General features: G+C 45.2%; 1 protein-coding gene across 1 annotated transcript; it reads left to right on the forward strand.

Moving 5' to 3' along the window:
- The first annotated feature begins 722 nt into the window (after window positions 1–722).
- On the forward strand, window positions 723–10254 carry LOC127015507 (E3 ubiquitin-protein ligase RNF4-like). Its single transcript, XM_050895488.1, is given in 8 exon segments — window positions 723–810; window positions 5311–5396; window positions 5988–6108; window positions 7064–7143; window positions 8300–8309; window positions 8788–8959; window positions 9672–9720; window positions 10069–10254. Coding segments are annotated over 8 exon segments (756 nt in total). The 3' UTR covers window positions 10219–10254.
- The last annotated feature ends 10267 nt before the right edge of the window (window positions 10255–20521 follow it).

Below are 20521 nucleotides of genomic sequence, written 5' to 3' on the forward strand. Positions count from 1 at the left end.
TCCTTGGATGGCTACTGTACGAGAGGGACGGTAAGAAGAGGATTTAAGGGATTACCTCTGGGGATGAGGGTGAGTCACGTATCCGTGCATCTTTTCACAGTGTACTAGCCATAGCCTAAAACGACTTTGCACAACTCCTTCCATGTAAATATCACTTTATAGTTTGTGTCTCAATAAATAGATCTAATTGGAATTTAGATATCGCAAACTATAAAATATTTAACAAAAAAGTTTTTAGCTTTTGTGTACCCTGTGAAGTGCCACAAATTTTGTGCATCTCAAAATGAATTTTAAGTCTCAGTACATGGAAAAATACTAAATTGCATTACATGCTTTTTTTAGGGGGGAAAAAAAAAAAGAAACCCCAATATATTTGAGTTCCAGTGATGTTTCACATTGGCAAGAACTGATAGATAATATAAAGTTTTTTCCATTCTGTAAATGTATGTCTTGTTGTATATAGTTCAATTTTTCCTGTATTTAATTGTATTCATGTCTGTCTGTCCCATCTATGTTGGACTCTGCTGGTAGGCAAACAGTTCTTTTAACTGGTGGAAATAAAACTATCGATTTGATCAATCATCGGAAGCGCTCGTTCTTTTAATCACACTGTATTAATTGATTGGGGGGGAAAAAAGTCCTAAATCCCCAAACCTTGTAGTTCTTTGGCCAGTGCGTGTTGCACGGGGAAAAGGAGAAAGGTGCTGCGTGGGACGGGAGCCATGACGGGATGCCAGGGTGCAGGCCTGCTCGAGAGCCCGGGAGCCGGCGACAGAGAGGGCTCACTGAAAAGCACGGCAGGGGCTTGGGGTATCTCCCGGCTGTTAAGTTGCCGACGAAGCTCACGTTGCCTGGTGCGTGCTCGCGTCATGTACCAAGCGCCATGCTGGAGAGAGGGCGAGGAGGAATGCTGAGGAGGGGACCGGGCACGTAGTGGTTTGAAATCCACTACAAAGCTTGTTTTATTTCTTCTCCAAACAAACTAAATAGAACTTCAGGGCAACAGCATCTTTTCTTGTCCCTCTTGCTTGCCTTTCGTACTCATTTTTTATGAAGTTTCTCCACATTAAGGAGAAGGGGAAAAAAAAAGTGTCTCTTCAGGCTGGCCATGTATGTATGTATGTATGAGCAATTTATAGAGCATGTCCACCAGGATCGTTTCCCTATGCAAATGCACTACATCTGAGGTCTACTTGAAATCTTATTTATTCAGTTGGTCTTAGAACAAGTGTTTTATGAGGGACCTGAACAGTGTGAGTAGATGTATTCTTCTGAATTATGTTGCTGCTAATAACGCTCATGAAGTGTGTAAGGTTTCTGTTGATCCTTGTTTACAGCAGACTGATGCCTTTCTGCACCTTCTGGTTGCGTCGTTGTTCTTCCCTACCCTCTCTGCCCTAGTTCTGGCTATGCTGGGAAACAGTTTTACTTTCTGGAAAGAAAAAGGCTACCTGTTTTGCAGTATTTCAAACTGAGTGTGCAAAGAGAACTCACATTACCTGGACACGGAATGTTATGGAAGTGGTTGCCTAGGCGAGTCCTGCACTGAGGATGCGGAGGCTGAAAGTCAGTTCCTGGCTGTCTCTGGTAGGAAGCAAACTCTGAGCCTCAGTCTTCGAAGTCCTAGGTGAGAACATTAGGTGATTTGCTCACATTTGCGAGAAAACCTCTTGAGTAACTATACATGTAAGTGTAGATGATTTTTTGAAAACATTTCCTGTCATGTGTAGCAGAAATCTTAAAACTATCCAAACTGGTAAGGTTCATGTTGGGGGAGGGGGTTATGTGTTGAGTCTGACACATAACAAGTAGTCTAAGTTAAAAAAAAAAAAAGATGTTGACTTAGAATAGAATATTTTCAGTTGGAAGGGATCTACAGTGATCACCTGGTCCAACTGCCTGACCGCTTCAGGGTTGACCAAGTTAAAGCATGTTGCTAGGGGCATTGTCCAAATGCCTCGTAAACACGGACAGGCTTGGGGCATCGACCACCTCTCTGGGAAGCCTGTTCCAGTGTTTGACCACCCTCTCGCTAAAGAAATGCTTCCTAACGTCCAGGCTAAACCTCCCCTGGCGCAGCTTTGGACCATTCCCACGTGTCCTGTCACTGGATACCAGGGAGAAGAGCTCAGCACCTCCCTCTCCACCTCCTCAGGAAGCTGTGCAGAGCAATGAGGCCGCCCCTCAGCCTCCTTTTCTAGACAAACCCAAAGTCCTTAGCCGCTCCTCACAGGACGTGCCTTCCAGCCCTTTCAGCGGCTTTGTTGCCCTCCTCTGGACGCATTCAAGGACCTACACATCCTCCTGAAATTGTGGGGCCCAGAACTGCACACAGTACTCGAGGTGAGGCTGCACCAACGCTGAATACAGCGGGACAATCTCCTCTTTTGAGCGGCTGGTTATGCCGTGTTTGATGCACCCCGGGATGCGGTTTGCCCTCTCGGCTGCCAGGGCCCGCTGCTGACTCGCATTGAGCCTGCTGTCCCCCAGCACCCCCAGATCCCTTTCTGCAGGGCTGCTCTCCAGCCACTCAGCTCCCCATTTATGCTTGTGCCTGGCGTTACTCCATCCTAGGCGCAGAATCCGGCACTTGGACTTGTTCAATTTCATCCCGTTAATCATAGCCCAATGCTCCAGTCTAACTAGATCCCTCGGCAAGGCCTCTGCTCCCTCAAGAGAGTCAACAGCACCTCCCAGTTTGGCACCATCAGCAAACTTGCTCATGGTGCATTCAACTCTTGTGTCCAGATCGTTGATAAAGACATTGACCAGAACCGGCCCTAGGATTGAGCCCTGAGGAACACCGCTGGTGACCGGTCGCCAGCCAGATGTAGCCCCACTCACTACAAGCCTTTGAGCTCTGCCCTTCAGCCAGTTCTTCAGGCAGTGCACCATGAACCTGCTCATCCCCCAGTTACAACTTGTCCAGAAGGATGCTGTGAGGGACAGTAGCAAAAGCCTTACTAAAATCCAGAAAAACTACATCTACTGCCTTCCCTTCATCCGTGAGGCAGGTGACTTTATCATAGAAGGATATCAAATTGGTTAAACAAGACTTTCCTTTGTGAACCCATGTTGACTGTGCCTGATGATTGCATCGTCCTTTAAATGCCTTTCGATTGTACTCAGTATGTATCTTCTCCTTAATTTTTCCAGGAACTGAGGTTAGACTAACAGCTCTGTAGTTCCCTGGGTCTTCCCTCACACCCTTCTTGTAAACTGGAATAACATTGGCTACCTTCCAGTCAGCGGGGACCTCCCCAGACTCCCAAGGCCTTTCGTAGATGATGGAGAGAGGTCCTGCTTTAATATCCGCTAGCTCCTTCAGTACTCTGGCATGAATCCCATCAGGCCCCATGGACTTGTGAACATTCAGCTGATACAGCTGGTCCCTTACAATTTTGGTGTCCACAAACGGAAACTCACTGTTCCCGCACTCATGGTCCTCCGACTCAGGGGACCAGGCAGCCCAAGGTCTATCAGTATTATTAAAGTGAGGCAAAAAAAAAAGCATTCAATGCCTCCGCTTTTTCTTCATCCCTGTTAGTCAGGTGACCATCTTCAACAAGTATCGGCCCAATGTTTTCTTTAGCCCTCCTTTAGCTTTTGCAATCCTGTGCCAGTTTTAAAAAGAAAAAATGGGAGAAAATTGATGAGTGGCGTATGGTGGTGCTTAAAATCGTGCATAAATATATCTCTGGGCTTCAAGATTTGTGATTGAGGAAATATAGAGAAAGTTTAAGAGGAAAAAAAACAGTCAGGCTTCCTTTAACCCAAGGTTATGATTGACTACCAGTGCCATTCCATCCCACTGCGTGGTCTCAGTGTTTCTTAATCTGAGAATAGGTTAATAGCCTGCTAATTAGTTTTGATCTTTCTACTGACACAGGCAAAAAAAAAAAGGGGGGGGGGGGCAGGGTACAGGGGAGAGATTTTATTTTATGCTTTTAGGTGATGTGTGTCTGTGTCCACTGGTGCTCTTGTCAGGTCTTGCCTGACGTCCCTACAACTCTTGTTTAGAGAGGACTAATCACCTGGAAACCACCAACTCCAGAAATCTGTCATTAGGCATTATTTAATTTTGTCTTTGAGGCCATAACATGATGTCTACACCTTGAGAGTGGCCCCGTACCATCCCTTTTCTGGGACAACAATGTTCATGGTCTGCACGGAGCAGACAAGGACCTCTACCATCTGCAGGAATTTGTGCCTTTTAAGCTGATGTCATATCCAGAACTGTGACAACAGCAGTGAGCTCAACCTTCTAGATTGTTCAGGATGGTGGAGGACTCGCGGAGTCAAGCTGCTTTGTTGCAAAAGCAGTGGATTATCCTGCGTATGCATTTCTTCCCACTTGCTCGCCGCGGTTTGCTTTGTCGCAGCTCAGGGAGCACCTTTGGCCTCTCCCTGGCTGTGCCCTCTTTCTGAAGGACTGTGTGCTGGTTTTTGCAGCATAGGTCAAGGTCAGTATCTGGAGCAAGTGGATTTCTGCCTTGCCTTCTTGTGTTGTTTGACCGCAGTGGAACAGACCTTCTAGTAAGACTTATCTTTGGATGACATTGCTTAACTAGTTCTAAGGCTTGCGAGGGCTTCTGTGCTGTCAGACTTGTAAAAAACGTATGGGGGCAGGGAATTGTAGGCAGTTTCAGGTCCCTGGAGAAAAAAGCAGCTGTGTGCCAAGAGGTGATGGTGGTTTTTTGAGATGGATTTGTAACAAAGCTTTCTGTAGGCTTGGTCATTGGACACTGAGTTGTCTGTTAGGGCCTTTGTTTGGTCTTTTGTGCAGTAAAATGCAAGTTGTCTGGCAGGCTTGATTCCTAGGCTTTATAACCACTTTACTACTTCTATTCAAGACAATATTTTCCCTACTACTTTGTAATGCTTTGTCTTCTCAAATCAGGTATTTGGCTTGTTTGGAGTCCTCCTACTGCCTCCCCCCAGCTCCTCGTTGTGTGTGGGACACATGATAATTTTACCATGAGCAAGCTTTAAGACGGGAACTTCAGTACCACACGCAAACATTGCCTTGAGAGCGAATCAGTTGCTTTTCAGTTAAACTTAACTGGGATTCCTTAGTATTTTTCTCGTTTGCTAACAAACTAGCTTTATTCTGGTGTTTAGTTTAGGAAATGGATAAGAATGACTGAGGCTTCGGGCTGTACGTGTCTGAGGGTCAAACACCAGACTCTGGGACTTCCCCTCTAGCTTTGGGCAGGAACTGGCGACTCAGGAATGGGAATCTTAGAGAGGGGGGGTATTTAAGAGGACAAGCGTTACAGATAGGTAATCTTCTCTCTTCTTTTCTTACAGGTTTGGAAGAACCTCGTTCTCAGACCCTGAGAAGTCCGGACTTTCTAACAGTGTGCTACCTAAAGGAATATAAGGAGTTGATACTTGTAGTGTCCTTGCAGTTAGTTTTTTGGTATTTGTATCTCTCTTTCTGTAGTTTTAGATCAAGAAAACACCATGAGCGCCGTAAGTACTGTACTACTCAATGCAAACCTGATTCTTAAAACATGTTTTCTGTGGTACTTCTATAAATGTTTTTAAGAGTTTGTAGTAAATGCACTGGAACAGAAGCATATGAAAACTTCATGTTCTGTGATACTTAAGATTTTTAGTCTCTCTAGGTGCTAGCAATAGTTCAGAAATGCTTACAATGTGAGCAAGAACCCTGTGTCGGACTGATTCCAATGGTTGCCTGGAAGCTAGCATCTGATATAATTGTGAACTAGTCTTCTCATTTGCAAACCATCACGAGATGTTTGGGGTTTTTTTGTGACCTAACTGGTAAGAGATCTGGGGTGATGTCTTTTCCTTGATGTGATGTGCTCAGGTAGGAATGACCCATACCACCACTCGATGCATACTACAGCCTTTCCGGGGAGTGTTTTGAGTTTCCTTGTGTGCTTTCGTTGGTGCTGCAAAGATGAGGGCCACGATAATATTGCTCCTAAAGAAAATGCTAAGGCTTTGTTCCCTCTTAGACTCAACGAAAGCGCCGTGGAGGAGCAGCTAATTCTAGGCGAGCTCGGAAGCGAAACCGCTTGATGGCTTCCACTGCAGAAATGGCTTCAGAAGCAGAGCCAATAGAACTTGAAGAAAGTGGTAAGCTTTCTTTTTAAATAGTAAGAAAATCAACTGCTTCTGGAGGGTTGGGATCCCACTTAATGTGTGGTTTTGCCAGTTTCTAGGCCCTTAACTGGGGAGGAAGGGAAACCTTTTAAAAAGCGTCTAGTACGGCATCTATAACCAGCAAGCCTCCTGACAACTGTTTGAGTTTGTTACCGAGATGCGATACATTCACCACTCGAGATAGGTTTGTGGTGTAAGGAAGGTACTCGCATGCTACTGAAACATCTGAACGCCTAGTCTGATGAGCTGGGAGTCACTGCAGCTGCCACTACAGATGGTGGCAAACTAAGTTTGGGAACTCCCAGGTTTTGAGAAGCTAATTAAAAGTTTGTCAGTAGTTGTGCCCCGTCCCTCAAAGGAGAGGCAGTACTTGGTCAGTAGGTTTTCACAAAAAGTATCAGAATTTAAAAAGCCTCCTTGATCTCCTAAATAGATACTTAAATTGCCTTCTGAAGTGCTAGGAAAGATTGAAAGTAACTATTGGTCTCCAGGTAATTAGATGGCTTTTTCAGTTTTTGCTGTGCATTTGACTATGAAAGGTTGGACGAGGCATGAGACAGGAACATTTACAGCATGGCACTGTAAAATCAGTGTATCCCGTATGATTCATGTTTTATTCTGTGGGATAAACGTTCTCCTATGTTAGATGAATAATCTGTTGCTGTGTACCTCCCGCAAGCTGCTGTTATACAACAGAACTGCATGAGGAGCTCAGCCGCTGTTCCTCTTGCACTGCAGCTTGCAGAAGACAGTGGTGGTAATGCACTATGTGGACTCTTGAGGGCAAAGCTTGAGTGAAATGTTGGATCCGTTCCTGAAGAGAAGAGGGATAGGGCAAGGTTGAATCATGCCTCAGCCTGTTACATAGCGGCAGGCAATTCTATTCCTCTGCGATCTCTGATCTTGATTCTAACATTGTGTTTTTAAGCCGGTGAAGAAGTAGTAGATCTCACACGTGAACCTTCTGATCCTGTAGTCGTTGATCTAACTCACAATGATTCTGTTGTGGTAAGTAGCGAATGGCACACTTACTTACCTAAAATCATGTAGTCAAGTTAGTTTTCTGTCGTGCTCCCTGATAGAATCTGGCTTTCAGGAGAAGTTTTAAGTTTGAAGTTGACTTGTCGGCGCATGAAAGCCACACGTCACAGGTCAACGCAGAAGCTGCTCTGGAGGTGCGCTTGCAGATAGTGAGAGGGCAATGTAAAATGGCTTGTTGCTCCGGAACTGGGGGAGGATATTTACCAGTGATGGGTAATGTAACTTAAGGAGATGCAATTTCAAGTGGAAGCTATTCTAGATATATCAGAGATATAGGGCAATGAGTTAAATAAAAAGCGAAGGAGGTACCAGTTTGTCTTTGACTTCACAAATAGGAAGTGTTTAGCTGCAACGTCGGTTTCAGGTACTCCTGTCACAGAGATGCCAAGCGCAACTGAAGCTGACCGTGCTACAAACTAGTTCGGTTTATTACTCCAAGAAGTCCTAAAAAATCCACTTTTTTTTACTGCCATTTTTAAAGCTAGAATAGTGTCCGGTCCGGTCCACAGGGTAGTGTATAACCTGAGTTTTGGGATGCCACTGCTGCCGTGCAAACCAGAAACAAGCCGCAGGAACAGCATGGGGCTATCTCCTGCTGGGATTGTTCCTGAGCCTTTGCAAAGGAAAGGCCTCAAACTTCACAACGTCATCTGCATTGCCCCAGCTCTGGTTCCACCAAAGACAACAGCAGGGTTGGGTTTGGGGTTTTTTTTCTTCAGCAGCTGTTATTCTACTATGAAGTGTTTATGGATGTCGCACCTGAATTTGCCTGTTTTGGGGAGAAAGAGGGAAAGAATCTCCTCCAGCCTAAGGCAAGTTAGGGTCCTGAAAGTGGGGAGCAGGAGGAGGGTGTTCAGGTGGTTCATAAACTGCCTCTGTTTCTGTCCCTTTGCAGCAGCGTGAGCAGAACCAGAAGCAACCACTTCCTTATTTTCAGAGCAGCAGCTAATTTGCTACTACTGTTAACATTCTTAATCAAAATGAGAGAGTGATATCCTACCATTCTTAGCTTGTTTTGTCGTAACTGCTTAGCTTATTTGGTGTTTGTATGTAACGCTAGGGGTGCACACCAAAGTCTAATTGTATTTTCTTTTCTCTCCCTCTCCATATTTACTGATGCAAGATTGTTGAAGGTGAGTTGACGTTTTACAATCGGTAATGGAATTGTCCTAAACTCAATTTTTTTTCTTTTTGTCTTTTCCCAACAAACCTGAGCAGCATGGATTGAAACTGCATTTGCCAAAAGGCAAAGGACAGTGCTAAAGTACCTGGCCACTGTCTTAGAGAACGGATCCAGCCTGTGTTTGATAGTCGCTATTAGAGCTTGTAGAAAGTATCTGAAATAAAATGCATCGGAGCTGCTCAAAATACGTTTTCTTATTTTCCAAATACAGAAGTTCTGTAAGCCCAAAGTTGACAATAATTTTAATTAGCACTTTTACCACTGGAATATCTGCTTTCAATAAGAAAATGTCAGAAGGCTTTTTTAGCCTGTATTTCAGTGAAGGAACTAAAGAGAAAGTCACAGACTATTTATAATCATGCATTTCAAGGACAGTTCAAGGGCTAAATATTTTATAATGTATCTAACTTACCAAAATTAAATTACAGAGAATCAACGACAAAGGAGAAATCTCAGACTCAGAGGCCAGCGACAGTTGGATATCTGTATACTGATCAGCGATGATGACGATGAACCAGGAGATAATGATGTGTATGTGACAGATAAAGCGTCTTTCTAAAGGCTAATTTCTGATATAGAGTAAAACCTGATTTTTTCCAAGCTTTGGGATTTTGTTTGATTACTGAGCGAAAACTTGAGACCTAAAATAGAATTGCATTTCTAGAAGAGAACTCCTTCAAAAAAACCCAACACAAACTTTTCTTCTGTTGTTCATTAAACCATTGTCTAATGTATTCTACAGTATGGCTTGAGATACGCTGAAATGCTTGCAATACATAAAAGACACAGCCAAACAGTCTGAAAATATGCTTCCTATAATCACACATTTTCTAAGGAAGGAGTTCTTGGAATGAATATGTTACTGGGCAGGGATGTTGCTAAATTAGAATAGGGGATGTTTTCATTTCTGACAACCTCTTTCACTTCTCGAAGGAAGAGTTTCCAAAGGACAGCTAGAGGCTTTTGTTACAAAACTCTTGTTTACGACCTGTTGAAGATTAATACTGCCATAGGTATACTGCACAGTGCTATAGACTGCTGTTCCTTCTAATACTAGAGCAGGGCGACTAACTGTGTCTTCCCCCTAATGAAAACCAGGACGCTGTTCCCTTTAGGTAAGGGAGGCCCTAACTACTTATCGAATGCAACAAGGGGAGAGAGTTAAAGCTACGCAGGAATCTTGAGGTGAAATGCGTCGTGGCTAGCCTGTGCAGTCGGGTGATTACATGACGTTGTAGGTATCGGTAACCCTCAATGCACGGTGGAATTAATGGATGCGTGTTCTTTCTGGTTTTGTTCTCTCTCCCACAAGGCCGTCTGGTACCGTTAGCTGTCCGATTTGCATGGATGGCTACTCAGAGGTAAGGATCCGCATGTTGTCATCTCTTCTTTTTTTGTCGGAGGGAGAACGGGGCAGAGGGTGAGCTGCGCAACTCCGTTGGGTTATGGGGGACGCTACAGACAGCTGGCTTGAAGTACAGGCCTTGGATTTCAGGCGAAACTAGCTTGTCACTCAGAGTCCTTTCTCAGTGGTGGACGCAGAGGGAGAAACACTTTCCAAGATGGCGCTGAAAGATCTTGGGGTTCCTTATTACTAAAGTAGTAGCGTACCGATTACGGATACTGCAAGTCCTGTTTGCCTGGTGCCAGGAGACCAGCCAAGCTGAATTCTTTACTCCAAATACCTGTTGTGGTTTCTTTTCTTCCAGATTGTGCAAAGCGGACGCCTGATTGTGTCGACCAAATGCGGCCATGTCTTCTGCAGTCAGTGCCTCCGTGATTCCCTTAGGAATGCCAACTCTTGCCCAACCTGCAGGAAGAAACTCACTCACAGACAGTATCATCCCATTTATATATGAGTACTTCTATTTCTCAGGACAGACTCAACTGGATGGTTTGGGAAATGTCGTGTTTTCAGTGCTCTGAAGATTTAAAGAGCAGCAGGTTGTGCACACATCCAAATAAAACTGATTTTTTTGGAGAATAACTTGTACGTATATAGACAGCTTTTTTATGGTCCAAGCTGCTTCTTGTCATGTCCCTGGTTGTAATGTTAAGTTTATGACTGTCTCTAAAGTAGACCAGCAGCCTATATCAGAAAGGAAGCCGCTAATCCATTTCCTTCTACTTTTTAACGCTTAACTAAGAGGGGTCTGAATATTTTGTTACTTCTTACTCTTTAAATTATTCCCACCGTCGCATACAGATACGGAGTAGTTACCTTTGAAAATACAGATGAGCGATTTGCCATTCCATTACACTTCTGTTTTTATCCTACAAGAAGCTCATGACTATATTGCTTTCTGCTATGCCATCTTTGCCCAAGTAGAGTAAGTTCTGTAATGACGGATCGTTTTATCATAAATCACTATTAAATTGACAGCCAAGGTCATGCAATAAAATAACCTGCTGTTAACCAGCAATCAGGTGTTTTAAGCAGAAGGCTGTTGTGATGGGTGAGTCCTTGCTGTTTCAGTTAAGCCCTTGGTCTGCTTCTGCTGAAATACCAGATCTTACAGAATTACCCTCTGATCTGCAGTCAGATTTGACACTTCGGTGGGATGAAGCATGCAGCAATTGCAGAAAGCTGTTCTCACTTGTGGTCTGATTCCAGATCACATTTTTGGAGAGGACAAGGTGTAAATATGAAATATGAGCCAGATATCAAAGTTTGTGAAGGTGAAGTGCAGGAGCAGGGATGACCAGTCCTGGGCTAGGAAGCCAGGTAAGAATCATGGGCCAGGGGTTAGGTGGAACGTGTAATCTGGGGGATGCTTGCAGTGCTGCAATGTCTGGAGTGAAGGGTGAGCTGAGTGGCGAGGGTGGTCCTGCAGGCTGGAGTAGAGACCAATGCTATGGAGCGGGGAGCAGTGCTGGAGCAGCATGAGCCAGAAACTGGAACGACAGTTCCACAGAGATGTGGCTGCAGCCAAGTTGTGTGTGAACAGCCAGGCGGCAAAGGGAAATTGCAAAGAGGAATCGCCAAGGGTAAGTGTTGGTGCACATCAGATGGATCAGCTTAGGAGGGCCATAGCTGCTGCAAGGAGCCATTGCATTCTGGTTGCAGAGCTTAAACCTCAATTTGCCTGGGTTAGGTCTCACAGGGTGGTGACAGAGCTCTGGGGAGATGCTTACAGGTGATGCAATGCTATCTACGAAGCTTTTGTTAACTGTAGAAACATATGTCCTTGCATGGATGTCTGATCTACACTTGGTGGCAGCGAGTGCTAATTTCGTATGTTCTGTTTAAATCTATTTTACTCTCTAGGTCAAGAGCACACGATTGAGCCTTTGGGCTTGTGAGGACGTTTTAACCTCCAAATATTTTATGTCTTTATCTCTCTTTTGCCTGATGATGTGAAACCCAGCTTGGTTGTTTGTGTGGTGCTCTGTTTCATCTGAAGACCAAATTCATAATAGTTTCTACAGCTGACTTAGGGCCTGCTAACAATGAGATACTTTAGAGCTGCTTCATATTCTTTCTGACATCCTCAGTCCTCCTACTATTTCTCTTCGAGGGTTCTGAGAAGGTAAGAGGAACAGGAATATCTGGTCTCGGGCTTCCCAGAGGAGAAGATTGCCATCTGTACCAAGGAGAGTCTCTGGCGCTGTGTCCAGATGCAGTCCAAGAGTTCTTTACCCTGATATGTCACTTCAGAGAGGGGTCCCACCCATGCTGGTGGTGGAGGATGAATACAGAGGTGATGTGATGTATTCTTCTGGTTTTGTTAGGAATGAGGTGGAGGTCTCTAAGACCATTTCAAAAAGATCTTGAATAGTTGCAACATCTTTCATTCAGTAAAGCCCTTGATTACACCAGAAATGTAAACCTGAAAGCCTTACTTCCCACTAGTAACTCTGCTACCAACATATTGTAGGTTCAGACTTGGTGTATTTTTATTTTCCATATCAGATGTTACCTTAAGGTTGTAGGCAAGGCGGTTAAAAGCAGATACATTATGAATGAAAATGTGAATGGGGAACTGCTTATTTCTAAACATGTTTCCTTTCTCAAATTGCATGAACAAGACGTTAGCATTAAAAAACTTACACAGAAAAATCACAGGTTATGATACTGTTTTAATATAAAGGTAACAGAGGTTGAGGGATTAATGGTCTCAGAGGTCTGTCTACGCAAGCAATTGCAGATGTCCATTTTAAACACATTTCAATTATTTATATGGAAACTTGTTTCCCAGGGAGTGCACAAAACATATTCACATCCAGTGAGGGATTCTCCTCGCTTCCTGGGGAAGGTGAAGGACCTCTGCTTCCTCTAGCAGTAGTTTATCCCTCGTTTCCTCTAGCAAGCATTCATCCCTTCCATAACTGCTCCGATACCCTCTGCCTTTCCCAATCCCTGGTGGCAAATGCGGCGGCAGAGCAGAAGCAACCCCTGCCTCAGCACCCTCCGCTCCTGCAGAGCATCTGAAGGTGCCAGGTTAAATATTCTCCCTACCGCAAAGATCTCAACTGAGGCCAGGTCCTTGCTGTGCTCCATGAGTTGAGACTACTCCTGATGGCAGAGACATATAGCATAGGCGCCGCGTGGCTCTGTGGGATGGGGTAGATGGAGCAGCATTATTTTTTTGTGCAGACTCCTGGGTAGCTCTTTTTGCATATCTTGATTTGCAGCATCATGACAAGTGGGCACTTTATAATTAGCATGATTAAAAGTGCACACATTGCAGTGGAAGGGAGCGTGTAAATTAGGCGTTAAAACTCTGCTGCAAGGAGGTGGTGTGCTACGGCTTCTTTCTTTTGCCATAAATTCCTCCATAAATCTCATTCCAATTCTTGCTTTGTGGAGGAAGGGTATGAAGCTGTGGCTATTTCAGTGACCAATGTTCCAACACCATTTCCCCAAATCATTTATTAATAGCCACAAAGATTGTAGCTTATTTCTAACTAATTCAGCAATCAAAATTTTAGACATGGATCATGCATATATTTGTGCCTTCCTCCTCGCTGGAGTGCAGACAAATGAATTTTAAAAATAGCCTGGGGTGAAGGTTTAAGTCATTCATTTTACAAGGCTCTTTAAAAGCTTCTTTTCTAACCTGCCAAATTATAGGATGGTTATAATTTGTTTAAGTCTTTCAACATTTAAGAAAATGTCTGCTGCATATTGAAGCATTAGTACCCCTTAGCTGAGCAAATTGAGCGTGGGGCTGCGGGAGCAGCCAGGAGTCCGCTGGGGAAGAGAGCTGTCTGCTCAACACGAGGCCTCATGAATTGCAAAGAGCTAATTAGAAGAAATGCTTGCAAAAGACTGATTTTCTGACACTTCTGGCTAAAACATATTTGAAGTGCTTTTGTCATAGTGAGGGCTCTCTGTCAGTAGAGATAGTTTATTAGGTTTGCCATCCAGTGTTCCTTTTATTTTCGCCTTCTCCTATCTCTCATATTTGAAGGCAGAGAGCATTGCACAGAAAGCAGCGCTGCTCGGCCATATGACTGTCACCGTCGCTCGGAAAGAAAGGGGACTTCCAGCTGGAGCTGCTTGGACCCTAAACGCAATTTTTATTACTATTTTTATTTGGCCAGCAAAAATCAGCCAGTTCCATAAACTTCCACAGCTGTCTGCAGAAGCTGCAAATTGTCCCCCAGAGCCATTGCCCGAGGGGAGCAACGAGGAGCGATTCAAGTGGTGCTGGAGGCTGGCGACTTGAGAAATGCTGCCTGGTTCCCAGCTGTGAAGTCAGGCAGAGCCTTCGTTTCGGAGCCTCCTCCCCTGTGACAGTGGGGCTGTTGTTTGCCCTGTGTTCGGGGATGCTGAGGGAAAAGGCTGGTACTCTGTTTGCCAGATCTGCTGCGAACCCACCGCTCCCTCTGGCAGCAATGGGGTTTCACAGGGCCAGAGCAGGGCAATACCTATTCATCTGATGAGACAAATGAAATAATTGTGTCGGGTGCACAGCAGCTCCTTGGAAATGGAAGGGAAGTAGGATGGGTTTGATATTAAAGAAATGGAAAGTAAAGCTGTGTATACTCTTTTTATACCTCAGCATTGCTACCTAAATATTGTGTAGTATTTTATTGGTCTTATCATTGTTTCATATCTGTTAGGATGCCTAGAAAAAGCTTATTTTGACATTCTTTTGAAAACAAATGTTTATGCATTTATATATCTATACTACCCTATACACTGATTTTACAGCTGAACTTGCAATGCTTGGATATTCTGGCCAGGAATGAGACTATCAACTCTAACCTCCTCAGTCATCCCTCTGGGCTTCCACATCTGAATTGGCAAATATCCACAAGCCTGCACCCTTAATATCTGAGAGATCCCTGGGGTAAGGTGTTGTGTTTATAGGCTGGGAAATACCTGCGGTCCTGGGCTTGTGTCCCGCATTCCCCGCTCCACGCCGTACTGACGCCTAGAGCCATGGTTAGCCAGACCAGGACATGCTGCAGTTCACTAGGATAGAAAACTCGGTGTGTTTGTTTTAGCTTAGATCCAACACTCAGGAAGAGTTTGGGGCTGTCGCTAGGGCAAGCCTGGTGTTTGACAGAGCAGCTTTGGCTTGTTCCTGGACAGGTAGGGTTCCCAGGGCTGGAGCTCACCTCCCCAGGCCGGGTTACGTTGCTCCTACCTCTTGCACTGCAGCCACATCACCCTGGACCCCACAGGAGAGACCATCCAGCACTGACCTGCCCTGTGTGGCTTGGGGAGCTGCACCCCGCTGCCGGATTTCTTCTGGAAAAGGGTCTTGTCCCAGGTGGGAACACCTGGGAAATGTCCCCTCGGATGCACTGACCTCACGGACAGGAAGAGGTGACAACGCAAGGGGGACTTGGTTTCATGCCAATCCTTTGTTCGGGGCTTTGTGCCATGTCTCCCTATTTTCCGGTTGTGGGAATAATCAAAACATATAAATAGGATAAAACCAAGGTGGGGAAATATGCTGTTGGCTGGTGCCACACCGTTTTGGTGTGGATGCACACCCTGACAGAGGTCTGGGATTAGTGTTTCTAACCAAAATCCAAAGCGTATATGCATGTAAGCCACCATTAGCTCTATTTTTCTTATCATAGAATCATAGAACACCAGGTTGGAAGGGACCTCAAGGATCACCTGGTCCAACCTTGGCAAAAGCACGGTCTAGACAAGATGGCCCAGCACCCTGTCCAGCTGAATCTTAAAAGTGTCCAGTGTTGGGGAATCCACCACTTCCCTGGGGAGATTATTCCAATGCCTGATTGTTCTCATTATGAAAAATTTTCCTCTTGTGTCCAATTGGAACCTCCCCAGGAGTAACTTGTACCCATTACCCCTCGTCTTTTCCATGTGACTCCTTGTAAAAAGGGAGTCTCCATCTTCATTGTAGCCACCCTTTAAATACTTGAACATGGTGATAAGCCTTCTTTTCTCAAGGCTGAACAAACCCAGTTCTCTCAGCCTTTCCTCATATGGCAGCCTTCCCAGTCCTTTGATCATCTTTGTGGCCCTTCTCTGGGCCCTCTCCAGCCTGTCCACATCTTTTCTGCACAGCGGGGACCAAAACTGAACACAGTATTCCAGGTGTGGCCTGACAAGCGCCGAGTAGAGTGGGATAATGACTTCTTTATCTCTGCTGGTGATGCTGTTGTTGATGCAACCCAGCATCCTGTTGGCTTTCTTTTCATATTGTAACGAAATATTGTTGGAACGCTGGGTTGAAGATTTTGTTCATTAAACAGCAGCAACAAAACTTGATTAGAAATGAATGTCTTTCTAACTAGTCTATTTTTGCGTTATGCCTTCAGTAATTTGAAGAAATTAGTGGTGAATAGCAAATTTTGTCAGTGTTGTGAATAATTATACCTGCAATTATTAAACACTTGTTATTAAAGCAGATGATGAAGCTGGCAATTCCTGTTTAATCTGCGTACTGATAATATTAAGGAAGCCAAGAGAAAAACAATGGAGATGATTAGGGATCTTGGTGGGACATATGGAGGAAAGTTGACTTTTATTCAGCCTAACAAGGCAACTGTTAGAGAGGATTTAACACAAGTATTTAGTATATTGAAGTATATTGCAATAACAGGCCCAGTATGAGAGGGAAGGGATTGTTCAAGGTTAATGACAAAAGTTAAAACATGTAGTTGTGGTTCTTTATTTTCTTTACGCTCTTCAGCGCTCAGCTGTGAGCCAGGCATCACACCAATATCTTACCTTACGTTTTACATGTGAGATAAGAGGAGGGGGTGGATAGATGAACAGCAAAATGATATAACTCACAGAAGGGCAGTTTGAATTTAGCACTAAACGTAGCAGCGGAGTCTGCTGGGACCCTGTCGGGAGCTTCCCAGCCCCGGGAAGTATCCGATGCTGGAAAGGGAGAAGTGCAGCCTGGCACAAGCCCTGAAGGGACGCTCGGGATTGGCGACCTCGCAGCATAGTGGTGGTGGCTAGTGCTCTTAATGCTGCCCCTCTTGGTTGCAAACCCTGCTGACCCAGGAGGAGATGATCCTCCTGCCTCTCGTTGAAGAAAAAATTCTGAAAATATTTGTAAAGAGAGTAAATAAGGCCCCTCTTGGAGTTTTCTGGGCAGCCTAGAAATGAAGAGCTACCCAGAGGCATCATAATTGAAAAGAAAAATATTTTTCTTCAAGAACTAAGTATTTTCTTGGAAAGCATTTTTATTTATAATTGTGATAGCCCAGAGCAGGACATCAATACTGCAACACGCAGCTCTTGCTGACTTCCCCACACCACAGCACGTGGGGCTTTGTGAGTGCCTGTGCTGGGCCCAGAGAGGAATGTCTCCTCTCCTAGCTCAGATTTATTTCAATTCATGCTGATTTTAATTCATATTTATTTTGTTGTCGTATTAATTTCTCTGTCAAACAGCTGAGCACCCTTCGAGGCGGTGACTGGTGAGAAACAGTGTCTCCCCCTGAGGCTGCTCCCTTGCCGTGGCATGTCAGGGTCTTGACCACCGATGAGCTAGTTGCGGCTTTGCCAGATGCACTGTTGGTGTGGACCAGTCCAGCAGGAAAGGCCAAACAAGCCATTTTCCTCATCCTCTGGCTGGAGGAAGGACAAGAGTCTGCCAACACCATAAAATATTGCCACTACTACTTGGAGGGGCAAAGACCAGACTCTATTCAGAACATAAGACCACCTCGAAAGCTATTTTTCCCAAGAACCCTGCCAAAGGCTAGCACATTTGGTTCATATATATCCAACTGGTATTGCAAAAGGGTCAAAATGTAGGAAGGCAGCTTCATGACCCTCCTCAGTAGACAAGACAACAGGAATTTCTTGGAGCTGGCTGTTGTGCACAGGTGCCAGGAGCCTATGGATTTGCTTGTGACAGAAGGTGGTCACTGGTGCTGTGGTGCATGCCACCGCATCGCTCGCCCGTGGGCCAGCGAGGATTTGAGGACCCCTGCGTTATAAATTCACATCATATTTTGTTCCTGGAGGTAAGATGCCAGATACGCTTAAATGATGGTCGGCCAGATACGCTTAAATGATGACCCTGTTTACTCCAGGGTCCGTGCGGAAAAAGAAATTACGCCTCAGATTAGAGATCAGAGATGAGCAAAGTGAAAACTCGTATTTTCCAAATGACCTCAGCTCCAGAGGAGAGATTAACGGGCAGCACTGGGATGTCTCCATTACACAGATCTCCACCTAATGGTTCCAGTTAGACCGAAATATTTTCTTTCTACTGCTGTAGAGCAGATGAAACTCTACTAGAGGAAAATAATGGATATTAACTTTCAAAAGGATGGTGATTTGGACTGAAATAAAATTCCTGTGGTTGACAATATGTGCTGGAGTTATAAGATCAAGTAGTGAATTACTTACCAAATTGCTACGGGGAGGTCTTTGAAGCAGTGAATCAGGGTAAAGCGTGCTGTAATATATTTAGCAACTGATAATGCAAATTGCAGAAGAAGAGAGGAGGAGAGGAAAATAAATTAACTCTCTAAAATGTTGTTGAGTATTTATGGGGAGGTAATAGGTTTCCTGACACTTCTTATGAGAACCTGATCATTAATTCCGGGGTCCTGGAGAAATGCCAGTTCAGGTAATTGCGCTCTGTCAACCCGAGCCACAGCCACAGCCAGGTGCCGCTGGCTTGCGTCTGCTCCGAGCCCCTCCACCACACGGGGAAGTGCTTCCACCTCTCTCGTGCCCTCCTTAGGGTTTGCAAACCGACCCCTCCGAAGTTATCCTGATGTTTCAAGACCCTTAAAGATTAAGGATAAAATGTCTATATTCTTGCATGAAATATGTCAGTGTTTTCCCTCCGGCTGCCCGCCAGCAGCGCCACAGTCTGTCCCTGTGCACGGCTGGAAGCTGGAGTCGGCCGCAGAGGAGGCGTCAGGTTCCTTTGCTGGCCTGACTTGGCCGAGCAAGTGGCAGGCCCATTCCTGAGGGGGGAATTTTTACAAGTTCTGGGGGTTTTGTAGCTGATGGGAGTCCAGATCATTAAAAAGCTTGGTTGCCACTCTCCCTGAAGGGCATGGGCTGATGAGGCGGAGAGGGAGAAGTCACCGCTTCAGCATGGGAACGCCCTCGAGAGCAGCTCCCGTGACAACGTCCCTTGGCTATGAGGGGTTTGGCCCCGTTCTCTGGCTGGGTTCCCCATCTTCCCCCTGCTGAGCTGCTCTGCCAGGTGCATCTGTGGCTTCCCACCCAAAAATGCTCAGCGCTTTGCTGAAGGAGATGTGCTCTTTGGTGGAAGATCAGAGGAGGCGGCAGGGACACCTTGCGTGGTGCAGGCAGCTCTCACCCAGGCTGGAGAAGAGGGTGCATAGTCATGGGCGCCGAAACCTGCCAGATGAACACCTGTCCTGGCACAGGCCGGTTAGGGATGGGGAAGCTGAAGGTGCAGTATGGTGTCCGTGGGGCAGAGAACGGTGGCGGATGGGCTTCAGAGGAAAGCTCACTATTATTTCCATGAGCTCCACTCCTTGCAGGTGACGGTACCTGGATCAGCAGTAGTTTGGGGAGTCTGTGATTAGAGTCAGCTGCTTCTCAGCATTACACAACCTGGTAGACAACTTTGAACATGGCCTTTTGCATTGAAATTCAATCAGGTTTACATCTGTGAAAGAGACTGACATATCCGTTCAGGTCTAGATAGTATTAATTGAAAAGTAACGTAGCTCCCGAAAGCCATAAACACTGAGCCATGTATTTGCCTTAGCTGAGACCTGACATACACTGCAAAATATTCTCATTCTTTCCATAGGTAGTGGGGCTCTCTGATGGACACCATCTTTTTCCTGCATGGATTTAAAATCTCTTCATCTGAATCCTTTATATTCTCTTAGGTCTTGGTCACTGTAACGCATCTTCAGTGACTTTTAACTCTCAAGGGTCACCACACCGTACTTCACACTACCCTGCTGAACGTGAGCTGCGTAAACATGCTCTTCCGCTGCAGCTTCAAAAAAATTAAAGAAATCATTTCCCGTTAATCTGAAATAATTTCTTACATTTTTTCAGTGAATGAGAGAAACAATTTTAACAACCTTGAATTCTTTTCTAAAGGTCTATGTAAAAATAAAATTTTGAAATATCAACATTAACCATTTCAGAGCTGGTGGGAGTTTTTGCATCAGTGAAACAGTTCGGTGTAACTGCTGTGAACTTGTGAACTATCTTGGTTAGCTTTTTCTTTTTTTTTTTTTTAAAGGAAACTGCTGAGAAATGACTTACCCAGCTCAGCTTAAGAACAGAGCAGCTATTTAATGAGTAGATGTGTGCCAGGCCAGAGTGCCCGCAGGATGCTCAGCCGCGCCTGTGCCTGGTGAGCTGACTTTGCCGATCCCCATCTCCTGCGCAGGTGCCTGTGCGCTCTGGCAATCCGCCCTTTGGCTCCACCAGGCCCTTCAGTTCCTCTCTAGCATTGGAGCTGTGGGTCAGGCACACGAGCGGGTCTAACGGCATCTGCTAAGGCCAGCAGCAACCCTGCAGCATCCCCTCCCGTTTTCACCGCACTCGCAGCCTGTGCAAAAAGTGAATATTGACCCTTGTTTGAATGTTGCCATCGTGCCTTGAATCACTCACTTTTATTTTCAGTCCTAGCATGATGCAATCACCATTTCTCATGCGTATACATACAGGCTGTTAAATAGTCTGACCACTCCAAAACGCTTGCTCAGCCTGCTTCCACCAGGGCTAACACGATTTCTGTGTCTAACATCCCC

Source organism: Gymnogyps californianus, chromosome 4, assembly GCF_018139145.2.
Source record: "Gymnogyps californianus isolate 813 chromosome 4, ASM1813914v2, whole genome shotgun sequence".
NCBI lineage: Eukaryota > Metazoa > Chordata > Aves > Accipitriformes > Cathartidae > Gymnogyps > Gymnogyps californianus.